Source organism: Artibeus jamaicensis, unplaced genomic scaffold, assembly GCF_021234435.1.
Source record: "Artibeus jamaicensis isolate MK-2021 breed Jamaican fruit bat unplaced genomic scaffold, CSHL_Jam_final contig_700, whole genome shotgun sequence".
In the NCBI taxonomy this organism is placed as follows: domain Eukaryota; kingdom Metazoa; phylum Chordata; class Mammalia; order Chiroptera; family Phyllostomidae; genus Artibeus; species Artibeus jamaicensis.
In genome coordinates, this window is record NW_026521930.1 from 8507844 (window position 1) to 8532739 (window position 24896).

Here is a 24896-nt window from a genome sequence, read left to right on the forward strand (position 1 = left end):
CACATTTTTGTGCACAGTTGGCATTCATTTCCTTTCATTATTAGAGCATTCCATTGTATAAACATGCTGCAGCTTTTTTTTTTAGAGATAGGGGAAGGCAGGGAGAAAGAGGGAAAGAAACATTAATGTGTGGTTGTCTCTCTTGTGCCCCCTATGGGGGTGCAACCCAGGCATGTGCCCTGACAGGAAATCGAACCAGTGACCCTTTGGTTTGCAGGCTGGCGCTCAATCCACTGAGCCACTCCAGCCAGGGCTGCAGCCTTTTAATTTACTGTTGATATGCACTTGGGTAGTTAACAGTTTGGGTTTTATGAAAAAAACTATCAACATTACATGTGTTTTACTGGTACATCTGGAATACACATGTTCGGCTTTAGAAGTTACTTTGCTTATTGCCGCTCAGACAGTTATGATCAGGACTTACAGTGGTAGTTACACGTCTGCCAGTGCTGTGGGTTCTGGTTGCTCCCTGTCATTTTTTAAAAGATTTTATTTATTTATTTTTAGAGAGAGGGGAAGGGAGAGCAAGAGAGAGGGAGAGAAACGTCAAGTGTGTGGTTGCCTCTTATGCACCACCTACTGGGGACCAGGCCCAAAACTGAGGCATGTGTCCTGACTGGGAACTGAACCAGGGACCCTTTGCTTCTCAGGCCAGCACTCAATCCACTGAGCCACACCAGCCAGGGCTGGTTACTCTCTGTCTTGGCAGCACCTGGCATTGTCTGCTTTTTTTCATGTTCTCTGGAGGGCATGAAGTAGAATGTTAGTGTAGGATACTTCTCACTGCCTTTTCCCAGGTGACTCCTGAGGATGAGCACCTTTTGTATCTTTTCTTGCCTTTTTGCCCATTTGGAGATCCCCTTTTGTGAAGTTGCTGTTCATGTCTCTTACTCATTTGTTAATTGTTGGGGTCCATAAACATTTTCTGTGAAAGGCCAGATAATAAAACATTTTTTGGCTTGCAGACCGTATGGTCTTCATGGTTGCTGTTCAGCTCTGCTGTTGAAGTGCAAAGTGGCACATAAGTGGGTAGGATTTGGCCTCTAGGGGTCTGTTGGTCCTGCAATCTATCTTTTTCTTGCTAATTTGTAGGATTTCTTTAACTATTTTAGATATGAGTCCTTTATTCTGTATGTGGATTACAGATACCTTTTCTCTAGTCTGTGGGTTGTGTGTTCAGTTTCCTGGTGGCGCCTTTGTGGAACAGACATTTTTAGTTCTGTTGTCTAGTCCAGTTTAATCTGTTTTCCTTTTGTGGTTAGCGCTTCTTCACTGCTTGAGAAATCTCTGCTTACCTCCACATCACTGTAATGTTTACTTAGGCTTTCCGTTAAAAGCCTATTGGTTGGCCCTGGCTGGTGTGGCTCCTTGGACTGAGTGCTGGCCCGAAAATCGAAAGGGTCACTGGTTTGATTCTCAGGGCACATGCCTGGGTTGTGGCTCAGGTCCCCAGCTGGGAGCACGCAAGAGGCAACCAATCAGTGTATCCCTCACATTTTGATATCTCTCTCCCTCCCTTCCCCACGCTCTAAAAATGAATAAATAAAATCTTTTAAATAAATAAATAAAAGCCTGCTGTTTTGCCTTCATATTCAGATCTGTTAGCTCTTTTTTTTTTAAGATTTTATTTATTTATTTTTAGAAGGGAAGGGAGGGAGAAAGAGAGGGAAAAACATCTGTCAGTTGCCTGTTGCCTCTCACATGTTCCCAGCTGGGGGCTTGGCCCACAAACCAGGCATGCGCCCTGATGGGGAATCGAACCAGCAGCCTTTTGGTTGGCAGGGCAGCACTCAGTTTATTGAGCCATACCAGCCAGGACTGTTATGTCTCTTGTGTGTATGGTGTGAGGTAGGGATAATTTTCCCCATGTTGATATCCAATTATTTCAGTCTCATTTTGAAAAGATTCCCCTTCCCTCCACTGTCCAGATGTCATCTTGGCTCCCTGAGGTGCCTACCAGAACATTGAACTTACACGTGTGACTTGTAGCATTTTTGCTGGAAAGTGCAAGTCACATCCTCAATTCGGGGGTTGCTCATAGCCCTGAGTCAGAATGTGTCTTTCCTGTTTTGTCTTTTCAGATCCCACCTGCACAGCCAGTCCGTCGTCATGGTGATAGGTGGCGAGGAGCATTTCGAGGACTATGGTGAGGGCAGTGAGGCGGAACTGTCCCCAGAGACTCTCTGCAGCGAGGACCCCGGCTGCGGAGATGCTGCCTTTCTCACCCCCAGGTAATGCAGCCCTGCACTGGTGTACGTGCCTTCCTCCTGCGTCTGTCTCCCCATATTTAGTTGTGGGGAAGTTTCCCCTTTGGTTCATAAATTGTTAAGAGGGAACTTCTTTTATTCACTGTGGTATAACTAACATACAGCCAAATCTCAAGATTCATGCCTTGGTGAATGTTAGCTAAAGTTTCTCCTGTTCAGTTGTATTCCCAGATCGCTCCACATTTATGAGGCCTCAGCTAAACCACATGGCACAGAGCCTATGCCAGGCTACTCGGCTTTGTGAGTCCCTGAGCCACTAGTTGTAACCTCATTGTGGTTGCTGGCTGGCTTTGAGAGAAGCCAGGTATGCATGCGTGTGCAGACATTCCAGTCATGGCGCTGTTAGCTACAGTCACCGCGCTGTGCATTAAACTCTCGGACCTTATTTCTGTAGCTGGAAATCTGTGCTGTTTGGCCTCTGAGGGAGCCTTTACCATCACAAACAGTTCTTTGGATTCATTTCCTTATAATGATCTGACATCCCCATACTGTCTGGGAAGTTCTGGGTTTCCACTGTGATACCCAAAGGCCGAGATTCTCACTTACAGAGCTGGTTGCTCCCAGCTGTCACAGGAGGCGCTGGGAGCAAACTGGCACTTTTTATCCTGTGGGCCTGGCAGCCTTTCACTGGTGGCCATCAGAGAACACGGCTCTCTTCAGGTGGGATCCTTGCCTGGCTGAACAGTCACCTCTTTCCTTTGCACTTCAATTCTTGAAATTCTCCATCTTTGCAGACAACAGCCAAATATCTTGAAATCGGCAACTATAAGATTCTTCCTTTGCCCAGACTGTTACCCAGGCCTAGGGAACCTGGGTGGGGGCCAGTGCCTGAAGGGTCTGCCCGACAGGGTCCCCCTTGCTTTCTCCATGTGCCACCCCCTAAGCTGCCCACCAGGGAGGGGTGAGGAGCCCTCCACAGGCGTCTCTGGGAGTGAGAGTGAGTGAAGCGGCTTATTTTCAATGGCTGTCCTCTTCCCATACCCACTCTCATGGTCGCCCTGAAATCAAGGCCAAAGGACTTGGCGTTGCCAAGTGTGTGTTTCTGACCTGTTTTGGTAATCTCTTCCTATTTGTTTGTTCCTGTTTTTGTTCCCTGTTTCACCGTTTTCTGTCTCAAGTTCGACTTCTATGCTACAATCGATGATTTCCTTTAACCTTTCTTCAAATTGAATTTCCAAATTGGCTTATCAAAGCCTGTGGGTCTTCATGCCCCAGGGACGTTGCTGCCTTCTGGCAGGTGTCTCACCAGTGCCCTGAAAGCCCAGGGAGGCTAAATAGAATATTTTTTCTTAAATTCTCTCATCCAAGGATATTTTTATTGATTTTAGACAGAAAGGGAGAGAAAGAGAAACATTGATGTGAGAGAGAAACATCAGTCGATTACCTCCTGTAAACGCTTCAACCAAGGGTTGAACCCACAGCCTAAGCTGTGTGCCCTGACTGGGAATTGAACCCACAGCCTTTTAGCGTACGGGATGATGCTCCAGCCAACTGAACTACCTGGCCAGGGCTAGTATTCCGACTTTTTAACAAAGGTCTTTAAAAGACACAGAATTATTGGTATTTTATAATTCGCATGTAGTCTTTGACATTGATGTTCTTAGAGCCATCATTAAAGCAGTTACAGCATGGTGAGTAACACTGCACATGAAGACACACTTTGCTCTCACATTGATGAGGTTTTGACAAAGGAGGAAGCAGTGTATTAAGGCACACACTTCTTGCTAAGGGTAGCTGATGGACTACCCTTTGAGCTGGTAGTCAATTCCTCTGAGCACCTGACCAGGAGCAGGTGTGTGGCTGAGCCCCCTGTGGCCCGAGCTGGTGGTGCACGTCATGGGTCATGGGCGATGTTGAGGGAGGTGGGTTCACAGCAGTCTGAAAGTAAGAGTGAGACTCTTCTCCGGTCAGTTACCTAACAACACACTGTTGCCTGGCTAACTCTACCCTGTGTAGAGTCACAGGTAACATGACCAGTCCTTGCTGTTTCCTGAACTGACACTTCTTGTCTCTCTAGCACCGACCCGCTTGCCGCAAAGCTGCACAGCATCCTCACTGATGAGGCCTTTGAGTTTTACTGTAGCCAGTGCCATAAACAAATCAACCGCCTAGAGGATCTTTCTGCTCGCCTGAATGATCTTGAAAAGAATAGGTAACTGATGTAGTGCCTGGCCTTGGTCTGTGTTCAAGGGTGAGGGGGACTCTTGTCCACAGCTGCCCCTGGCTGTTCTTATCCCAGGTGCCACTCACTCGGTCTAGCCAACTCTGGGGGTGCTCCCTCTGGAAGCTGGGCCTGAATTGTGGTTTGAAGGTGAGCGTGCAGATGCAGGACTCTTCCCTGGCCCCGCCCCACCCGCCCTGCATGCATTGAGCCTGTGTTTGGCGCCCTTCGCCCTACTTGCTCCTAAGTGCATGCCACAGTTTAATTGGCTGCTTCTCTCCCTGCTGACGACCTTTAGACACTATGTATCCTGCTTTTGAGGAAATCTAGCCATGTGAAACTCTTTGCTGACAAAGAGATACTTTTTAAATTTTACTGAAATATTTCTTTAATTGGGAGTCATATGAAACAGCACGGGAATTTAAAGCAAGATTTGGTCCTTAGCAAGAAAGCTCCTTGCAGCAGCTTTCAGGAATGTTGGTTTAAATCAGGTGCGCATTCTTTAGGCGAGCCCCTCCTCTGAACTTGCTTTTGTAAGGCTGCCTCAGACTTCATTAAAAGAAGAATCCAGTTTTGTTACCCTGTTTTTGAAACAGGCCACCAGGGTCCCAGCATGTCCTGCTGCTCTCTGCACTCAGCAGCTGTTCTGTGTCCTCCATCTCCTGGGTCCAGTTTGTGTTAGAGCACGTGCTTTCCTCTCCACCTCCATTCCCCAGTCTCAGCTCAAGTCAGAGTTCCAGGAGGGGTAGTTCCTTTTGTTAGCTGAGGAGCCAGCTTCACGAGCTCCAGCTGTAGAAAACATCTTTTTGGTAGTTTTCATATATTGACGTGCCCATTAAGCATACTGTTGATTTAGCTGATCACGTGGGCAAGCCCCTAGGCGAACCGCTTGGTACATGCTAGTGCCAGTCAGTGCTGTGCACTACCATGCAACAGTCCAGGGAGGCTTCCTGGAAGAAGGGGTCTCAGATTGGTGGGAGGTTACATGAAAGGTGGTAGAAATGGGAGCTATCTTGATGACTTCAGTAGGTTTAGAGTAGTCTTCTAAAAAACCACTTATGAATCTTTTTTTTAAAGATTTTTAAAATTTAGTTTTAGAGAGGGGAAGGGAGGGAGAGAAACATTGATATGCGAGAGAAACATCTATCAGTCATCTCTTGTATGCCATGCCCCCAACCAGGGACCAAACCTGCAACCGAGGCATGTGCCCTAACCAGGAATCGAACCAGCAACCTTTCAGTTTGCAGGACGATGCCCCACCCACTGAGCCTCACCAATCAGAGGTCACTGAGTATCTTGAGGAGCCTGTCCCTTTAAGAGCCTCAGCCAAGGCCAGCTCAGTCTGCCTGTTGGGTCCTCATGACCTTGGTCCTGCTGTACCTGTTGTTCTGCTTCTAGTTCCAATTCCAGTGCATTTAATAATGTCTTTGATCCTTTTTCTTATGTTCTGTGCAACACTCACAACACAGGCGATAGTCCAGCAAATGCCCAGTTAGATGAAGAGGATACGACGAGACCCCAACATCTGTGGCCCGTCAGCAGCTTCAGAGGGAAGCCTGGTGGTGGGGTCCTAGCAGCAGTGATGAGAAACTGGAAGTGGGTTTTGACGGGGCGGCCTGCCAGAGAGACAGAGATCTGCGGGCCTGTTTTAGGGAAAACCAGTTTCACCTCTTGTGTATGTTTTCTTGCGTACTTTGGTGAGGGGTCGTTTATCCTTTCCATGTGAAGACTTGCCTTCCTGCTAAGTGGGTTCCAGTACAGGTTTGCATCTCTCATTCTCTGAAGATTTTTGACATAGACATGATTTTTTTCCCATGTGGAGAATCTGTCCCAAGATGGCAGTGGTCACTTCTGTTAGGCTTTGTGGGACAGAAAACAGACAGGGACATGGCTAACTAAGTACAGCCAGCAAGTCCAGTGGGGTCTTACCTCCAGTGCCCTACGAAAGACTCTACCGAGGCTGGTTAACATACCATTAAAATCATTATTGTAGTAAGGACACAACTGTCAGTCAGGATTTGAAATCCCCCCCCTAAACACTCAGTTGAAGAGGTCTGAATCTTGCCTGTTGGTTTCTGTGGACTTGCCTCAGATTAAATATATTTTGTCATGATTTGTGGAAGATAAAACGTGATTTAATCCAAACTGTATCTTGAAGCTTTGACATTGGATATAATTCCTAGTCAGTGAGCCTTAGAAGATGCTGATAGCTAGCATAGTTCTCAGGTTACCTGGGAGCCTCTGTAAAAGCAATTCATTTTATAGAACATTGTGTAGAAGTCTGCTTCACCCAGAGGTGCATTTTCACGTTCTAAACCCTGTCACCAGCCGGCTGCCCACTCCCTGTTAGGGGGAGGCCTGTTAGGGGGACTGAGTAGTGCATCTGTCATAGCTTATTCATTTCAGAGGGGTCTCAGTATTAGGATGAAATATTAGATTTGTGTCACCAGTCAGGAGAGGGAGCCACAGGGTGATTTGAACAGGGTAAGTGTAATTAAAAGAGTGACTAACTATAACAGGATCAGCTAGTAAGAGTGGAGAGAACCCGGAAGAGGGAGGAAAAGACTCTATAGGGAGCAGCCAGCCCATCCAGGGCTGGGATCGACCCTGCTTCAGAGGCTGTGGCCATGGCAAGCTGGGTGGCAGACATGTCACTGTGGTGCCTCACAGGGGTTGGGAGGGTTAGAGACATGACTTGCTGGGAATCAACCTTCTAGAACTTGCTAGAAGTCTGCTCTCTGGCTGCCAGGAAAGCTATTCACTGGGAGGGGTCTCATCAGAGGTACTTTGCTACAAAACTGCCGGAGGGTATGTCAGGGGAAGCTGCTGGGTACTGGTGCTGCTGGGTGCTGGCACTGGGGAAGCTGCCCAGGTAGGACTTTAGAGTGTAAAGTGTTAGTGCCTAAGTTAAAAGTGATGACAGCACTTGGCTGTTACAAAAGGGCTGTGTCATGTTTCGTGTGGGGGTCAACTGTTCAGTCTTGACCCTCGTGGGGATATGGCATTGGCCAGTGGCTTGGACCTAGTGCAGCCAGCTGGTGGGTGCAGGCACTGGGGTCATCCTCTGAATGGAGATTTGATTGTGGCTTTACTGGAAATGACTTTGGAGAGGGTGGAATAATGTGACTTGCTGAGGCCTTGACCAGCCCTTGAGATTGTTCCCATGTCCCTGAATGTTTTGCTGAGCGGGCCTTTCTGTGCATGGAGTTGGCCTCGCGAGCAGGGTGCCGCATGCCTGTGGACGCACCCCCGTCCCCATATCTCTGCAGCCTGAACTTCCTGTTTCCTCCCTGTCTGTTCTCTAACACGATTTTCCTGTTCATTTTGATTTTGCACAGTCCGACGAAGCGGCTCTCCAGCAAGAAGGTGGCAAGGTAGGAAACCATTGTGTGTTTACTGAGATACTCTTCTGAGATGTGTCACTAATCTTAGCTCTTAAAAAAAAACAAGTTCTTTTTCAAAAGTTGTCAATTGCCTCTCACGGTTTGGGATTCAAAATAATTTTAGGGGACAGATTGTGAAAAGAATTTTCAAAGCTGTGGATTAGGACCTGAATTTGTGACCAGGAAGTAGATGTTGAGAGTTTTTGTCATCCCTCCTATTTTATTAAATATTCTCCACAAGGGGGCCTTTGTCCCTGCATGACTGCTGTAGGTTAACCCACTGGCAGAAAGAGTCCACAAGGGCCCTGATCTCAGAGAGGCAGAGCTTGGTGGGGCCTGGCTCTGGGTCTGCCTCCTTCAAACGCTGTGCCCTTCCCACCCCTGCCAGCTCCCTAAGGTTAGGAGAAGAGGAGGAGATGGGCCTAACGCTGGGTTTCTAAAGAACATGCTTTTGTGACCATTTCTTCAGTTTTCAGTTTTGGATACCACTTACTGTGTCCCGTGGTGAAAGGTAACAGCACATACATTTATCCTCTCCCCTGACATGCTGATTCTAAAAATAATTTTCACAGGGTTTAGAAGGTGCCAGCGTTCTTCATAGGAAGCCATGTAACATGTCACTGTATTTCCTTTTTAAGACAAGTCATTGTTTCCCCTGGAGTCAGTGATTGTCTTCATGTTTTTATTTGCTTCATCTTCTGTGCTGCTCTTGCCTCCTCTGCCCCACCCTCTGACAGGGCAGAGAGGCAGCCCTGTGCCTATCTGGACATTTCCTCCCAGAGCCTCTGCCCTTGGCATCCTGCATGGCGGTGGTCCTGCTGTGTCCCCCCCGCCCCGCCCCACACACACACTGTGTGATCCAGATGTTTTGTTTCAGGTGTTGGACCCTCTTGTTCCCTGATACTCTGTGCTCCTGGGGTTTTTTGTTTGTTTGTTTTTAGATTTATTTATTTATTTATTTATTTATTTATTTCTGGAGGGGAAGGGAAGGAGAGAGGGAGATAAGTATCAGTGTATGGTTGCCTCTCATGAGTCCCCCACTGGGAACTGGCCTGCAACCCAGGCAAACCCAGGCATGTACCCTGACTGGGAATCGAACCGTGATCCTTTGCTTCACAGGCCCGTGCTCAATCCACTGAGCTACACCAGCCAGGGCTTTCATCTTCATTTTTTTTGTCCAGCACAAGTCCTGTAGCTTGCTGAAAAAAGAGGTGCCCATGAGACAAATTTTGGGGACTTTACTAGATATTTTATTCTTATAATTTGGCTTGGAATAGGAGTCTGTGTTGTAACTAATTTTCCTTCAGAGTTTTGGAGGCATTGCTCATTGTCTTCTAATACTAGGGCTGCTACTGAGGTCTGATGCTTTCTGATTTTTCCTTGTGACCATTTTCCCTTTCTGGAAGCTTATAAGATGTTTTCTTTATCTTGGTAGTTAAGAAATTTTATGATGAGTCTTGTGAGTTCCCATTCCCATTATTCATGCTGGGCTGAATGAAAGACGTGCTGTTTCAGTCTGGAAGCTTCTGTCCCTTAGTTCTGCCTGGTTTTTTTGACATCATCTTCTGTTGCACCTCCTGCCCCTTCTGGGATTCCTGCTCGTGGCCCCTCATGCCTCCATCCTTGCTGCCGCATGCCTCCCTGCTCTGGTTCTGTCTGCCGTGACGCACACACCACCAGCTCTTCCCGCCTCTTCCCTGAGCCCTTCTCTGGCTCTGTCCTTCTTGTTAGAGGTCTCTCTTAAACCACTAGGGGTAAATCCTCTGCATATTGAATGGGCTGCTCACAGCTAGCAGGCGGCCCCTGGCCAACATGTCGTGTGGACAGGCCCCTGTATCAGCAGGTCTTTTCTCTAGGCAGGCTGGCCAATTTTCCTAGTACAAAGTCCTGCCTGACCGTGGGCATTTGGGGTGCTATGCTGGGCTCACTGTGTAGTTTGCAGACTGCACTCCATTTGTAGGCCCTGTGTCCTGAGTCCAGGGCTCCTCCTGGTCTAGGAGAGTCCTGCTTTTCAAGGGTGTGGTGGATACTGCCCCTCCCAGCCTCTGTGCTCATCCCTGCCGCCCCATTCTCAGATGCTGGGCCTTCCTGGGTTCTCCAGAGGAAATGGGCCAGCTTCCAGTGTCTCAGTGGCTGGCCGAGGTCCTCCTGCCTCTGCTCCCTAGTGCCTAGTGCCCTGGACATCTCTTTCCTGGTGCCATTTCCTCTTTGGGGATATAAACATTTTGTCTTTATTTTTTCTATCATCTTAAGGGCTTAGGGTCCAGAGGAAGCTTAGATGAACGTCATCAGTCCACCTTCTCCACTTGGTTCATCACATCACCCCTTTCAGAAAAGCATCCATGTTCTTAAGAATATAATGTTAATCCCAAACCATATTTTATTATAATTTTAACACTGTTTTCTGTCTTAGTTTCATATTTTGCCCTAGTCAGGCTATAGCTGGTGAAACTAAGGAAGGTAAAAATCCAGCTGAGTCATCATCATCTCTCAGCCTCCCACATCTGGGACGTTGAGAGCCCAGGCTGCTAAGGCACCAGGGGCTGGGGAGTGAAGGAAGGGGGCTCCACACCCCTGGAGCCCCCTTCCTTCACAGGACAGCCAGGGCTAGTGCTCATTCACACCCCAGGCTGCACGCCACCCAGTGTGGCCCACATGGCTGGAGACCTGTGTCCACCGGGGCCAAGTGGTTGGAGTTGGCTGTGGCAGAAGAGAGTCCCGCCTCTGCAGCCTTCTGAGAGTGGCCCCTCTGGTCTCTCACTGTTGCTGCCATTGGGAGTATATTTGAAAAATCAAATATAGATGCATGTATGTGGGTGATGCTGTGTACAAAAGTCATGATCCCCAATTAACATTTCACAGGCCCACAGTGGAAGATGAGATTATGTCATATCACAGGGAGGAAAGACATCATGTTTTATTACCTAAGTACAAAGTGCCCTCGCCCCATCGGCTGGTGGGGAAGGAGGCTGGGCTTGTTAGGCTCCAAAGACCAGCGGGAGGGCTCTGAAGACGCAGAGTGTCTGCTCCAGCCCCTTGGTAATAGCGTCCTGCTCGGACTTCCCTTGGTGGAGGTCCAGGCCCCATGCTACTGGGTTTGCTTTTCAGACTGACCTGGAAATGCTCACATCTGAAGAACTTTTACTGGACTCCCCCCTCTTTTCTCTCTCTACTCTGCTGAAGGACCTTTTCTGGACTGGACTGTTGTTTCTTCTCCACAGGCACTTGCACCAGTCGGGGGTCCTGACCATGGAGGCCCTGCAGGATCCCCCCCCAGACCCCGTGGAGGGCATGGAAGAGGACATTGCGGACAAGGTAGGCCCTGTGTGATGGGGCCAGGGGGCCATGTGTAGACAACAGGCCTCAGTCTCGGGACTCATGCCGGGTGCCATGGCCTTGGGGTGTGGGCCCACCGTGGGCACATGGGGGTATGTTGGGCGAGGTGCCTGTGGGACGTCTGGCCACATCCTGGCGAGCAGATGGAGCACAGCAGGAGGTGGCGATGGCACCGCAAGCGCTAATTAGGTCCTGCTCCAGCCCTGCCATTCTCCAGCATTTCACGTACATGGAAGAGGACAGGAACAGGACAGTGAGCGCCAGTGGCTCTCAGCCCAAATGTCATGTGCTGAGTTCTGGGTGCCCTGACACTCAGGACTCAGCTTACCAGGGTCCGTGGAGGTGGCGGGATCAGGGGGCACTGGAGGTTTGGGGGAGGAGGGCACTCGGCTTGAAGTGATGGCAGAACCAAACATTGTGTGGAGTGGGCTATTCCAAGAGAGAAGCCTGGTAATTGGGTTATGTGGAGCCAAGCCAGACAGCCATCGGTGGTAATGGGCCCAAACTTCTGAAGAACCAGCTCCAGAATGAGGGGAAGAGGAGGGTGGCAGCACACACCTCTCACCTCCTCCTGTGCCTCTCACCCCATCCTGCCCCTTCTCACCTCCTCCTGTCTCCCCTCACTTCCTCTCCACAGCACCTCCAGCATCTGCTCTGCAGGGCCTTCTCTGGCTCTCAAGGCTGGTGGCCTTCACTCCTCCTGTCACTTTTGTAGATGTCTGTCTCCCATCTCTTTAGTGAGCTCCCTGGAGAGGGAGGGATCAATCCCTGGGGCTTTTCTGTCCTCGCGTCCCCTAGCATGTGCCGCCCCTGTGGGCTGGGTCTGGCAGAGAGCAGGTGCCCCTGCCCTGCCCACGGGAGGCTCCCAGCCTGGCTCCCCCATGCACTATCACAGAGTCATCACAGGGGCGCTGTCAGCTCACTCAGCCTCTCCGACGCCCTGCTGACATCTGCACTTGTGGTTTTGAGGCCATGGAATCCTCGCTGCTCACACTGATGTCTGTGGGGGCCGCACCACGTCGTTTATGGGGATAGTCTCCATAAACAGGGGAGACCCAATTCCAGCTGAGTGAACACTGTCTTGCTCCCAAGGTTGTCTTCTTGGAGAAGCGGGTGTCAGAGCTGGAGAAGGATACTGCTGCCAATGGGGAGCAACACAGCCGGCTGAGGCAGGAAAATCTCCAGCTGGTGCACAGGTGAGCACAGCACAGCCCCCTTCACCTCACAAAGTGGAACGTGGCTACTGCAGAGAGGTCGGGTCTTACCTGGAGCTGCCCTCCATCCTACAGCCGGGAGACAGCCAGGGGATAGTTCTGGGTAACTTTTTGAGTATGGCTCCAAATTAGGAGGCAAGCGCTTACACTGCCTACACAGAGTGCCTGGTAGAGGGAGGCCTGACCCCAGGTCTGGCGGAGGCTACGTGGGGAGAGGACGCATGCTGGGATTCTCGTGCCAGGCCTCTGGCTTGTGTCCCTGCTTCTGAGAGCCCATCCAGAGGAGATAGTGCCAACCATGGGCCTTCATTCCTGGACTTGGGCTCCTTGACCTTGACAGTTGCTGTGCCTTGCTCACTTCACCCACATCGTCTGCTTTCACTTTTATGATCAGTGTGACGCAGGTACCATCCTCATTTAACATATGAGGAAACCAAGGCTCAGGGAGTTTACATGAATGCCCAGGGCCTCAGATAGCAAGTGGGGGCTTTAGGAGTGGGGTCTTGTGCCTTCAGAGTCTCCCGCAGTGGCAGCATGACCCATCCTTGGGGCATGCAGGCCCTCACAGGTGCTTAGCCACAAAAACAAGAAACGAGTGGGGACCTCTGGGTTCACAGCAGAATGCTTAGTCTGACTTGACAGTGAGAGCACTGAGGAAGAAATAACACGTGTGAAGTAAGGGTTAGCCACCGTGTTCGCACGGATGAGGTGGGGGCTACCTCCCCTCTCCTGTTTTGTGGACTCTTTATAGAATACTGTGTGAGTTTTAGTGTTTTGAAACTAGTCATTCAGTGTAACCCCATGCTGTTTGCAGCAATATGCTTCTTGTACAGCGCATGAGAAGCCTTGGCCCAGAAGCATCAGCTGTCGGGTTGTGCTACCTGAGTACATCTGGTTCTGTGGGGGCGGGGCTCTGGGGAGTCCCCAGGGGCCTGAGAGAGGCAGGAAGTGTGCTGTGTGTGGGGTCTCCATGAGAGAAGCAGCCTGTCCACCCCAGGCTACTGGAACCAAAACTCAGCTCTGCCACACACTCTATGACCTCAGGCAAGAAAAGCCCTGTCCTCAAAGCCTCGGTTTCCACACCCATGACCTGAACAAGTGCACTCTGAGCACTCTGAACAGTGTGGGACATAGGCCCACACACACACTCACATGGCATGTGCCTCATGTGCTCCAGGGCTGTGCATGGCTCCTGTCGTGATGTTTTCATCCTGAAAGCTACTGATCACTTCATGAAGTTGAAACAAGTTCCCTTGTGCAGCTGCAGGGTTCTCATGGGAGGGCCTGCCCCAGGCTCTGCTGCAGAGCCAGGGTGGGGGCTGCCATATTTGTGGAGGGGCTTGGGCTCCAGTGCAGCACCAAATGTGCCTCATTTCCAGAGACATTTGTTACTCCCTCTCTGTCCTTGTCCAGGGAAGTCTGGGTAGGTCACCAGACTCCTTTCTCAAGCTGACTAGTGAAATTAGTCCAATCCGATGGGCACTTACCGATTATCCGTGTAAGTAGTCGAGCGCTTATGTTCCATGGCTCCTCCTGCTCCAAGGTCAGACCCATCCAGTCCCTGTGGATGTTCCTTTTGGTGTTGGCCCCAGTTCCCCGGAACAGGGTGCAGTTTCTTGGTGTTCCCCACGTGGAACGCTGTCAGCCCGCGCCAGCCCTGCCACACAGTTCTCCTACTCTTCCTCCATCGCAGGAATTCCAAATGCTTCCTCTGCATTTGATTTTTTAAAATTTTCTGGATCCCACGTTTTCTTCTTTTTTATTGTTTGGTCATGTTCTGAGGAGGACATCCCCCATTGTTGCCCGGGAAAGGGTGCACAGGATCGGATCGGGTTCTTTGAGGCCTCGCATATCTGATACTGTTTCACCCAGCTTGGAAGTAGGTTCCGAGAACTCAGTGGCCCCGCTGCCTCCAGCCCAAGCTGTGCTCTGGACGCCTGGCACCGCCGTGTTGCCCTGTTCTCGTCCTCAACACCGGAGGGCTTCCTGTTGTTTCCTGTGCTGGGCATGAGGTTTTCAACCTCGTGGAAAGGGTGCCTCTCAGCTTTAGGAAGATTTCTAGAATTATTTCTCCATATAGTGCCTTTCATTTTCTTATCTAGCTGAACTTCTGTTCATAAAATATTAGATCTTTCCTCTGATTTGACTTTCCTGTCCTCTCTCTTTTTAAAAAAAAATATTTTATATTGCCCTGGCTGGTGTGGCTCAGTAGATTGAGTGCTGGCCTGCGAACCAAAGGGTCCCTGGTTTGATTCCCCATCAGGGCACATACCTGGGTTGCGGGCCAGGTCCCCAGTAGGGGGCGTGTGAGAGGCAACCACACATTGATGTTTCTCTCTTTCTCCCTTTTAAAAAAAATAAAAAATATTTACTTTATTTTTAGAGAGAGGGGAAGGGAGGGAGGGGAATATTGATGTGCGAGAGAAACATTGATTGGTTTCTTCTTCCACGCCCCCAACTGGGGAACCTGTCCCACAACCCAGGCATGTGCCCCAATTGGGAATCGAACTGGCAACCTTTTGTTTTGCAGGGTGACTCCCAACTGCTGAGCCACACCAGTCAGGGCTCTGTTCTTTTTTAATTCTCTATGTAACACCTTGCTTTTCTTCTGCAGCTCTTCTTTTGAATTTAAAATGTTTCCCATATTTAATTTCTAAGTTAGTTTTTGTCATCTGTTTCTTCTGTGACATCAGCCCTATTTTGTGGCTGTGGTATCTTATTCCTCTGTCAGTTACAGGGCTTTTCCTCCTATTTCCTCTGTGATATACATTTTTTTAATAAGCATAATTTATTTATTTATTTTAATTTAATTTTTTATTGATTATGCCATTACAGTTGTTCTATTCCCCCCTTCATTTCCCTCCACCCTACCCCCCCATCCCCACCATTACCCCCCCTTTAGTTTATGACCATGTGTCTCAAGTCCTTTAGATTCTATATTTCCCATACTATTCTTGCCCCCCCCATCTATTTTCTATCTACTGTCTATGCTACTTACTTTCTGTACCTTCTCCCCCCTTCTCCTCCTCCCACTCCCCTATTGCTAACCCTCCTTAAGATCTTCATTTCTCATTGAACAGAGGACCACAAAAGGCAACCATACAAGTTTCTCTCCCTCTCTCCTTCCCTTCCCCTCTAAAGGTAAATAAATAAAATATTTAAAAAAAAAAAAAAAAGATCTTCATTTCTGTGTTTCTACTCCTGATCTAGCTGTACTTTTAGTTTGCTTTTGTTTTAGGTGTGGTTGTTAATAACTGTGAGTTTGCTGTCCTTTCACTGTTCATGTTTTTTTAACTTCTTTTTCTTAGTTAAGTCCCTTTAACATTTCATTTAATAAGGGCTTGGTGATGATGAACTTCTCGAATTTGATCTTATCTGAGAAGCACTTTATCTGTCCTTCCATTCTAAATGAAAGCTTTGCTGGATAGAGCAATCTTGGTTGTAGGTCTTTGGATTTCATGACTTGGAATACCTCTTTCCAGCCCCTTCTTGCCTGTAAGGTCTCTTTTGAGAAATCCGCTGACACTCTGAAGGGAACTCCTTTGTAGGTGACTGTCCCCTTATCTCTTGCTGCTTCTGGGATTCTCTCCTTCATTTTAATCTTGGCTAATGTAATGATGATATGCCTTGGTGTGTTCCTTCTTGGGTCCATCTTCTTTGGGACTCTCTGAGCTTCCTGGATTTCCTGGAAGTCCATTTCCTTTGCCAGATTGGGGAAATTCTCCTTTATTATTTGTTCAAATAAGTTTTCCACTGGTGGCTGTGCCTTTCCCCCTTCTGGTACCCCTATAATTCGGATGTTGGAGCGTTTAAAGATGTCCTGGAGGTTCCTAAGACTCTCCTCATTTTTTTTGAATTCTTGCTTCTTTACCCTTTTCTGTTTGGCCATTATTTGCTTTCTTCTGGTCCACTCCATTGATTTGAGTCCCAGTTTCCTTTTCATCGCTATTGGTTTCCTGTGCAATTCCATTCATTTCAGTTAGTTTCGCCTTCATATGTTTGTCTAATTTGTGGCTATAATCAACCAGTTCTGTGAGGATCCTGATCACCAGTGTTTTAAACTATGCGTCTGAGAGTTTTGCTATTTCTTCATCGCTTAGATTTATGGGCTCTGGGGCTTTGAGATCTTCTCGAGCCATTTTTGGTCTGTTCTCGCCCGTTAAGTATGAGTAGCGGAGCCTTGGACTCTTAGGTCGCTGGGTTATGTCGCTGTATGTGGAGGCGGGGTCAGAGCGGGGAAATGGTGGTACCCTCTGCTGCCGCTCGCTGTGGGGCCTGCTCAGTCCTGTAGTCTCACCGCCCACTCCCTGGCTTGTCTATCCAGTCACGAAAGCCCGACCACAGTCTACCCGCAGCTCTGCTCCCTCGCTGTTTCCCTGCGGTCGCTCACTGAGTCGCTTACTAGGTCCAACCCTGCGCCTGGGTTCCACGCGCCCGAGTCCGTCTGACCGAGTTTTCCTGTGCAACCCCACTCCGCCAGCTGCTGGTTTTGCCCCTCTTACCGGTCAGGCTGAAGAATTTGTTGTTAACAGACTTCCGAAAAGTTCAAATTTCTGTGTTCTGGCTGTGTTTTCTGTTGCTAATATTTAGTTGTCTCTAAACTTGGTTGTGAGAGAAAGCAGGGCTTCTCCACCTATGCCTCCATCTTGGTGGAAGTCTCTGATATACATTTTCTTGGAGGTCTTTTTCTGTTTGCCTTGGCCATTTTGCATTAAAAGGTTTCCTGTGGTACTGGGGATCTGTGGCTACCCATTTACTCTTCGGTGTGAGGCACCAAGAAGCAGATGCGAAGCCCTGTGTGGAGGGAAAGTTTCTGGGCTCTACACCATCCATGAACAGGATGTAGGAGCCCTCGTCTTTGGAATGGTCAGTTCCTGCCTCCTGTGGGTGGGCACAGTGATCTGGGAAGGGGCCAGGGTCAGGGCCCCCATGAGAATATTTCCTTTGTCCCCGTGTCCTTGTTGACGCCTGCTTCTGTCTCTGCTGTAGACGAAGTGGGTGGGGCTGGTTTGTGCACCAGGTCCTAGAGTGTCAGTGCAAGGTACCTTGGGAGCACTCACGGGCTTGTGTCTATCCGAGGGTCTCCCGTCCACACACCACCCTCAATGTAGGGAGCAGGGGTGGGCATGAGGCACCTCCTCCTTTAGAACTGCCTTTAATCAAAGCTGTGGGGGGGAGTCTCGCAGCCGTCCTATCGCTCCTCCAGGTAGGGGCAGCTCTCTCCAGGTCCGGATACAGCATCTTACCCTTGGTTGGAAGGGCAGAAAGCCTCTCACCTCCTCCCTTGGCCTTCACAGAGCCAATGCCCTCGAGGAGCAGTTGAAGGAGCAGGAGCTGAGAGCTTGTGAGATGGTCCTGGAAGAGACACGGAAGCAGAAGGAGCTCTTGTGCAAGATGGAGAGGGAGAAGAGCATTGAGATCGAGAACCTGCAGGCCAGGTGGGCAAGACTGCCACGGGTCCCCAGAGCCGTCCATGACAATGCGGAAATGCGGCGGATGCTGTCGCCCCACCCCGCTCCCCGGGAAGGCAGTATCTAGGAACAAATTTTACTTTAGAAAAAGTAGAAGACCTATGTAAAGAAAACTGTAAAACTACTGAAGGCCACAAAAGATCTGAATTCAAAGATTGACCTTACATGGGTATCAGCTTCTCTAAATCTCTCTCTAGTGGATGTCTCAGTGAAAATACCAATTTTTTTTGTACGGCTACTTGACAGAATTACCTTCATGCTTCCCTGGAGGCAAAAGCCTTATGTAAGTCAGGAAAGGAGGGAACAGAAAGGGGTGAGCACACTGTATGTGAAGCGCACCTGGGAGGCACAGCGGGGGCAGCAGTCCCGCACCCAGGCACTCAGAGTGGAGGTGCATGGCACACGCGTGAAATTACACATGTGAGTGATGGTTCTCTTAAAACACTGTGGGAGAAAACCCACAGGCAACTTAGATGCCCACCCACAGAGGAGTGGTGAGGTCACCGTGCGCCCCCTCCCACAGCGCCTCCCGAGTGGCAGTGGAGGGTTGTCTCACAGAGCGTTTTTTAGCTGAGTCAGTACCACTTTTAGACTACAGAGTACAGCAGTTTTAAATATTCATGAAAGAGGACTCTTCTTTAGTTTGTGTTCCTCTTCAGCTCTTAAAGCTGGGAAGATACACTTTGACTTTATCTAAGAAGAGCTTGGAGGGCATTTTCAAAAGTGGGGTGGCAGGAGTGGGCTGCATGCAGAGCTGTGCCAGGGTTGCCCTGGACAGGGAAGCCCCCTTCCATGCAGACACAGTGGGTGCCACCACCTGGGGCAGCCAGGCCTGGGCTGTCAGGACAGTGCAGTTTAGTGGACTCAAAGCAATTTCTCGTATGTGCATGCTGGTAGCCTCTCCTTTGGGCTCTGTCCAATGGGGCTGTGAGTGCTGAGAATGAAGACTGTCCTGCCTCCTGAATCTGTCCACACCAGAGCCTGCATAGCCGGGCTGTCCTCCAGGATAGCAGCCTGGAGGGGCACACCACAGACAGGACCTCGTGTGTCCTTACGGAGTGAGGCAGGACTCACTCCTCCTTCTGGCCAAACCTGCTGCCTGTCCTGTGCACCAAGGGCCACTGGCTCTGTGCACCTGGACTCTGCTGGCCTCCTGCAACTCCCTCAGAGTGTGGTGGGGGGCAGAGGAGGCCTGGAGTTCTTGGGGGGTTGCCCGGGCCCTCTGAGGCCCCTGCAGCCTTGGGTCAGCACCCTGAGGTCATCCCAGGACAAGGGCCTTCCCATAATGGCCTCGGTCCACTGTGGGGTACAAGAAGACACTCCTCGGTGAGGGGGCTACAGAGTAACAGGGTGGTGAGGACAACTGGGTTGCAGAAAGGAACAAAGTCTCCTTAGAGAAGGGACTGAGTCTGCAGCTGGGACAGGCAGACCAGTGGAGCCTGGGGCATCATCTTGTTGTGCTGGAAAGTAGGGAAGTGCTTGAACAAGAGTATATGCACACAGTGATGGGTACACGTACCTGGGACAGGAGCCAACTAAAGATCAAAGGTGGGACAGTTTGAGCAACACACTAATAATGATACTGTTGGACCATGATCCAGAATGTAACTAAATGTGATGGTTGGTGAATGGGGAGAAGACACAGATATTCCTCACAGAGAATTCCAAATACAGTACATGGAGACGCCCCTTCCTGGGGAGTGGCACTGCATCCTCCCTTTCTCCGGAGTGTGGGCTGGACTAGGTGACCGGCTTCCAGATTCAGAGAATAGACTTGAAAAGTAGAACTTGGTAGAGGAAACACTTGGCACGCACACCTTTCCCAGGTGATCCACGTCAGTATCACCCATGATGAGTCATGTGGACTCGGCACCGCTGATCCGATGTGATAAGTGGGTCACCTCACTTCTGTTGAATTCTTCCTCCAACTATAATGCATCTAATTGTGAAGAAACACCAGAAGCACCCAATTCAAGGGATATTCTATTAAATACATAATCAAAACTTCTCAAAACCGTCAAAGTCATTAAAAACCAGGAAAGCCTGAGAGACTGCCCTAGACCCTACAGGACCAAGGAGGTAACTGAGTGCGGTGTGGTCCTGGGAGGGGTCCTGGACAGAGAGAGGCACGGGTGAAAAAGCTGAATCCCATTGTGGTTTGGTGACCAGAGTGTCCCGATGTGGGTGCGTGGGCTGTGACGAACCTGCTGCAGTGGTGAGCAGATGCTTCCAGGGGAAGCTCAGAGGGCCCGAGGTCCACAGGGACTCTCCCGTGTGTCTGCAGCTGCTCTGTAGACCTGAAATTATCCCCATACCCAAAGTGTATTTAACAACCATCCTGGCCTACAAAAAGGTTTTGCCCAGAGCATTTGTGTGTGTAAGGGCTGGGCTGTAGGCACTGAAGGGTAACTTCTCTGGATCCCTGGGCAGCCCCTAGCAAGGTTTCCAAGACACTCAGCCTCCCTCACCCCAAGGAGGTGCATTCCTGGGGAATGGGTCCCAGCCTCATTCTATGTCCCAGGCTGCAGCAGCTGGACGAGGAGAACAGTGAGCTGAGATCCTGCACACCCTGTCTGAAGGCCAACATCGAACGCCTGGAGGAGGTGAGCTGCCAGCGAGGAACACTGAGCCAAGATCAGTCAGGCTGGCCTGCATGCTTTTCCTTACCCTCTGGGTCTACTGCCTATTGGGGGATCAGGATACGCTGAGATCAGTTCTCCAAAGCAGGACAATCACATGGCCAGCTAATGAGTCTACATGGGTGTGGCCAGCCAAGGGGTGCACCACCCCTTGGTCAGCACAGGCCCTAGGAGATCATGCCTATATATGTGCACCTTGGCTTTCACAGGAAAGAAAGCTCAGGGGCAGCCCCGTGGATGTCAGCAAACTGATACTTTCAGGACACGCACCTGAGTCAGTGTGTGGGCTGGCAGGTGAGGTGTGCCCATGGCAAGTGTTTCACCTTGCAGGAGAAGCAGAAGCTGCTGGATGAGATTGAAGAGTTGTCGCTGCGGCTCAGTGATGAGCAGGAAAACAGGAGGAAGTTAGGTGACAGGCTGAGTCATGAGAGGCACCAATTTCAGAAGGACAAGGAGGCGACTCAGGAGGTGAGCACGAGCCCAGAGGCCCCGGCTGTCACTCAGTGAGCTCCCAGAATCCATAGGGCCCATCCGGAGTGAGTTGGGGACCTACTGCTTTTAACTGTCAGGCTAGACAGAGGCTCAGTGCATGGTGGCATGTGGGGAGTGTGGCATTATCATCCTCCTCAGAGACGGTGTTCAGACAAATAGTTCTGAAGCCAGGGACTGGGCTGATACTGCTCACCCTGCTGTCCCACACAGCTAATTGAGGACCTGCGCAAGCAGCTGGAGCATCTACAGCTCTTCAAGCTGGAGGCAGAGCAGAGGAGGGGCCGGAGCAGCAGCGTAGGCCTGCAGGAGTACAATAGCCGCACCCGGGAGAGCGAGCTGGAGCAGGAGGTCCGCAGGCTGAAGCAGGTACAGCTGGGCAAATACCCTCATGCCCAGAAAAAGCCTCATGACAGCCGGCAAGGGGAGAGGGGAGCGTGGGGAGTCACTGCCCAGGAATCATGTGCTGCCCACCCCAGGACAACCGTAACCTGAAGGAGCAGAACGATGAGCTCAATGGACAGATCATAAACCTGAGCATCCAGGGTGCCAAGAACCTCTTCTCCACATCCTTCTCCGAGTCTCTAGCCGCGGAAATCAGCTCAGTCTCCCGTGATGAGGTAACGTACACACTCCCCCACACCCGGGACTCTATGGCACCCCCGGTCAGTGTGCCCAGTGCCGACCCCTTGCTTTTCCCACAGCTCATGGAAGCAATTCAGAAGCAGGAAGAGATCAACTTCCGCCTGCAGGACTACATCGACAGGATCATTGTGGCCATCATGGAGACCAACCCGTCCATCCTGGAGGTCAAGTAGAGGCAGGCAAGCCCAGCCCAGGGTGATTCCGGACTCCACCAACACCCCAGAGATGGCCACGGCACACATGGGCCCAGAATAGCAGGTCCCATGCCCAACGAGCCCAAAGCACACAGCTGAGCTGGAGCACAGAAAGAGGGTGGTGGAAGAAGGAGAAGGAAAGGGAAGCCCCGTGCTCTGAGCCCACAGCAGGTGCAGGTGGGATCGGGCCTGCTCTCAGCTCTGGTCGCCTCCTGTTTGCAGAGGTGTGAGGACAGTGTCTCAGGCTGGTATGAGCCCCTCTATGAGCTCCTTCCCATGTAGAAGACCCTCCTGCTGTCCTGCGCTGTCAGAGAAAAAGGAAGGAAATGGGTTGCCACCTGGGGTACAGCCATCTATGTCTTCACAGGTACCCTAACATGGTGCCACCCAGGCCTCAGCCACTCCTGGACAATCTAGAGACCCCAGGACCCTTGCACCAGATGTGGTAGGTGAAAGACAGGCAGTGAAGTTGGTACAAGTCAGGGTCTAACCAGCAGGGCCCCCCTCCCACAAGCTTTTCTGGGGCTATCTCCCTGAGCTGCTCAGGCCACCACCCAGCCAGAAGAAGCAGCTCAGTCCAGCTTCAGGCCCAGGGGCCTCCGGCTACGTGGCTGTTTCACAGTTGCACCCTTGTTACAATAACCTTTGGGGGCTCTCATCCTCCTGTGGGGACTGGGGCAGGAGCCTCTGCTCTGAAATCAGGACTCGAGAGTCTAATAGGGTGGAAGGTCCTGTCTGGATGATGTGGACATTGTCGGCCTTCTCTGACTCGCCACGGTGAGGTGTGGCCTCCCCATGGGTAAGGCCCTCCTGGCCTCCTGAATTACCCCTCCCTGTGCAGATCTTGGCTGCGCCCGGTAAAGTCCCATTTGCCCAGGCCAGAGTCCCAGTGTTTCCTCCAGGAATCTAAATCATTAGAAGTCATCATTCTTCCCCAGGCTCATTCTGCAGGAGGCTGGGCAGGGCAGGCTGTCCAAAGAGAGAGATCAAGAGCAGATAACAAGGCCTTCCCAGCGGCTTGGAGGTTCCTTTTAGGAAACCCTTACCCAGCTGTACGCTGCCACTGCCTGGCACCTGTGCTGCCAGGAGCAGCAGTGTCACCCCCACAGGGATGCTGGGCCTGCTGGCCACCTGAGCCCGAGCACTGGCCACAGGCCTCCAGGTGCTCCCAGGTGGGCTGAGACCCCACACACAAACTGGCCACTGCTGCGTGCAAGTGTGTATATGAGGTGTATGCACGCGTGTGTGTGTGTGTAAGCATGTGTGTTGCCCTTCATCCTTCATCCTCCACATGGCCCACCTTCTACACTAAGACTTAAGATGTTGCCTCGTATTGTATATTTTGGGGAAAGCCTTGGGTGTAAATCAGTGTAAACTTGGAAGAGAGATTTTTCTATCATTAGAGTAGGTATTTTTTATAGATTGAAGGTTGATCAATTTTTTTAATACTTCCAAGAGAGACTATCTGTGTATACACATGAAATATATATATGTATGTATGTACGTATGTATGATAATAAATATGGGAACTCTGCTTTCCGTGCCCAGCCTCACCCTGACACAGCCTGGGATCTGTCTCTGTCCACCACTTGGCAGTACTAACTGTAAACACAAATTGCCAGGAGATGTCTCTCACAAACAGCCAGGCACTGACTTGCACACTGACCCTGCTTTCCTCCTCTCAAGAAGGACATTCCAGGCAGTGACAGGAGCCTGGATGTGGAAGGGCAAGGCCAAAACAATGTCATCACAGATGAAAGCTGTTGCTGCACACACACACAGCTCAGCTTCTTCATCTGGGGGGATTGAGGGGTGGAGCAGGAGTGCCATGGGCCTGGCTCGGCACCCCCGATGGTGTTCAGGGTATTGGGAGCCATGCGTCATCTGAGTTCAGATGGCAGGAGACCACCTAGTCAAGCTAGCCCCTCCTGGCCTCCCTGTAAACCTCTCAGAGGCCCTGGGATGGCACCCACAGGCTGGGGTCGGAAGAGCTTGTCCAGAGGCACTCCTGGGGCAGGGCCACACAACGCGCCCCAGGGGCCGTGAGGTCATGGCAGGACCTGGCCCCTGACCGCAGTCCGGCTGCTAACATGGCACTGAGGGCCAGCTGGGCCACGGAGGGGGCAGCACTCCAAGTCTTGGGTTTGTGAACAAGCTGCTCCTGTGGAACATGTACTCGTGGATGAAGAGATGGGCCCCAGAAGAGGCCACATGCTGCGTACCAACCCAAAGGCACAGAAAAGGCCAAGACCCCAACAGAATTGGGCTCAGCAGGAGGGACGAAAGGTGGGGAGGCAGGCTGGGAGGAGAGCTCAGCTGCCTCCACAGTCACAGACACCAGCAAGAAGATTACTAAGGCTAAGTGACCAAATTTGACTTGAAAGCAAGGGTTGTTCGCTAAAAGTCCCCAGAAGGACCCCCCAGCCCAGGTGTCCACAGGAGTGGCAAACTGCATCTACTACCCCCACCCCTCACACTGAGTACCTGCAAGCCAGACTCAAGTGCAGAAACTTAAGGCACAGGGAGGCCAAGGACCGTACCCCCAACCACCCAGCTAGTAAAGAAGAGAGTTGAGCTCAGGTTTGCTGGCCCTGACTGCTGCCCTTGGGGTTGATAACCTGAGGATGGTGATAGTGGGCACAGCCTGGCCTTCAGCAAGCAGGGACCCCAGGCCTCATCAGTTGGTGTAGCAGAAGGACTCCATGGGTCCCCAGGGTGAGGCCTTCGGGCCCTGAACCTTGTGTGGAGGGGCACTAAATAAGAAACCTGGAAGGTGAGGTTCTGCCTGGAGCCCACCTCCCACCAATTCCGGGGGATGAGGGGCAAGAGAATGGAGAACACTGCCTACACATCTAGCCTGCCAGGTCCCCATCAGTGTTCCCAGTGCTTAGAAGGTGTAGCTGTAAGGTGTTCCCAGGTCTCCAGACTGCCCTCGGAGACACTGGTTACCATCCCACCTATGGGGCCCATTTCTGGCCAGAAGGGCAGCCTTGTGCTGGAGCCTGGGGTGTGCCAGGCTCTGCCCAGAGGGCCCACTCAACACTGGGGGGCGTCAAAGCGCTGCCATTGTTAATTCAGAATGTCAGTGGGGGTCCTA

At 50.9% G+C, this 24896-nt stretch overlaps 1 protein-coding gene across 2 annotated transcripts in view; it reads left to right on the forward strand.

Annotated features, from left to right (window-relative positions):
* The window catches only part of RAB11FIP3 (RAB11 family interacting protein 3), a 106946-nt gene extending 83588 nt beyond the window's left edge, over positions 1-23358 (forward strand). Inside the window, exons 5-16 of one of the 2 annotated variants that reach the window (XM_037157205.2) lie at positions 2082-2231; positions 4285-4419; positions 7767-7802; positions 11033-11126; positions 12240-12343; positions 17659-17799; positions 20354-20435; positions 20802-20939; positions 21174-21329; positions 21440-21580; positions 21665-21784; positions 22167-23358. In XM_037157205.2, coding sequence (XP_037013100.2) covers positions 2082-2231; positions 4285-4419; positions 7767-7802; positions 11033-11126; positions 12240-12343; positions 17659-17799; positions 20354-20435; positions 20802-20939; positions 21174-21329; positions 21440-21580; positions 21665-21778 — 1291 coding nt within the window. In that variant the 3' untranslated portion in view covers positions 21779-21784; positions 22167-23358. Of the gene's footprint in view, positions 1-2081; positions 2232-4284; positions 4420-7766; positions 7803-11032; positions 11127-12239; positions 12344-17658; positions 17800-20353; positions 20436-20801; positions 20940-21173; positions 21330-21439; positions 21581-21664 lie in introns of both variants that reach the window. The other variant, XM_037157206.2, reaches the window with a different exon arrangement.
* Positions 23359-24896: the final 1538 nt, after the last annotated feature.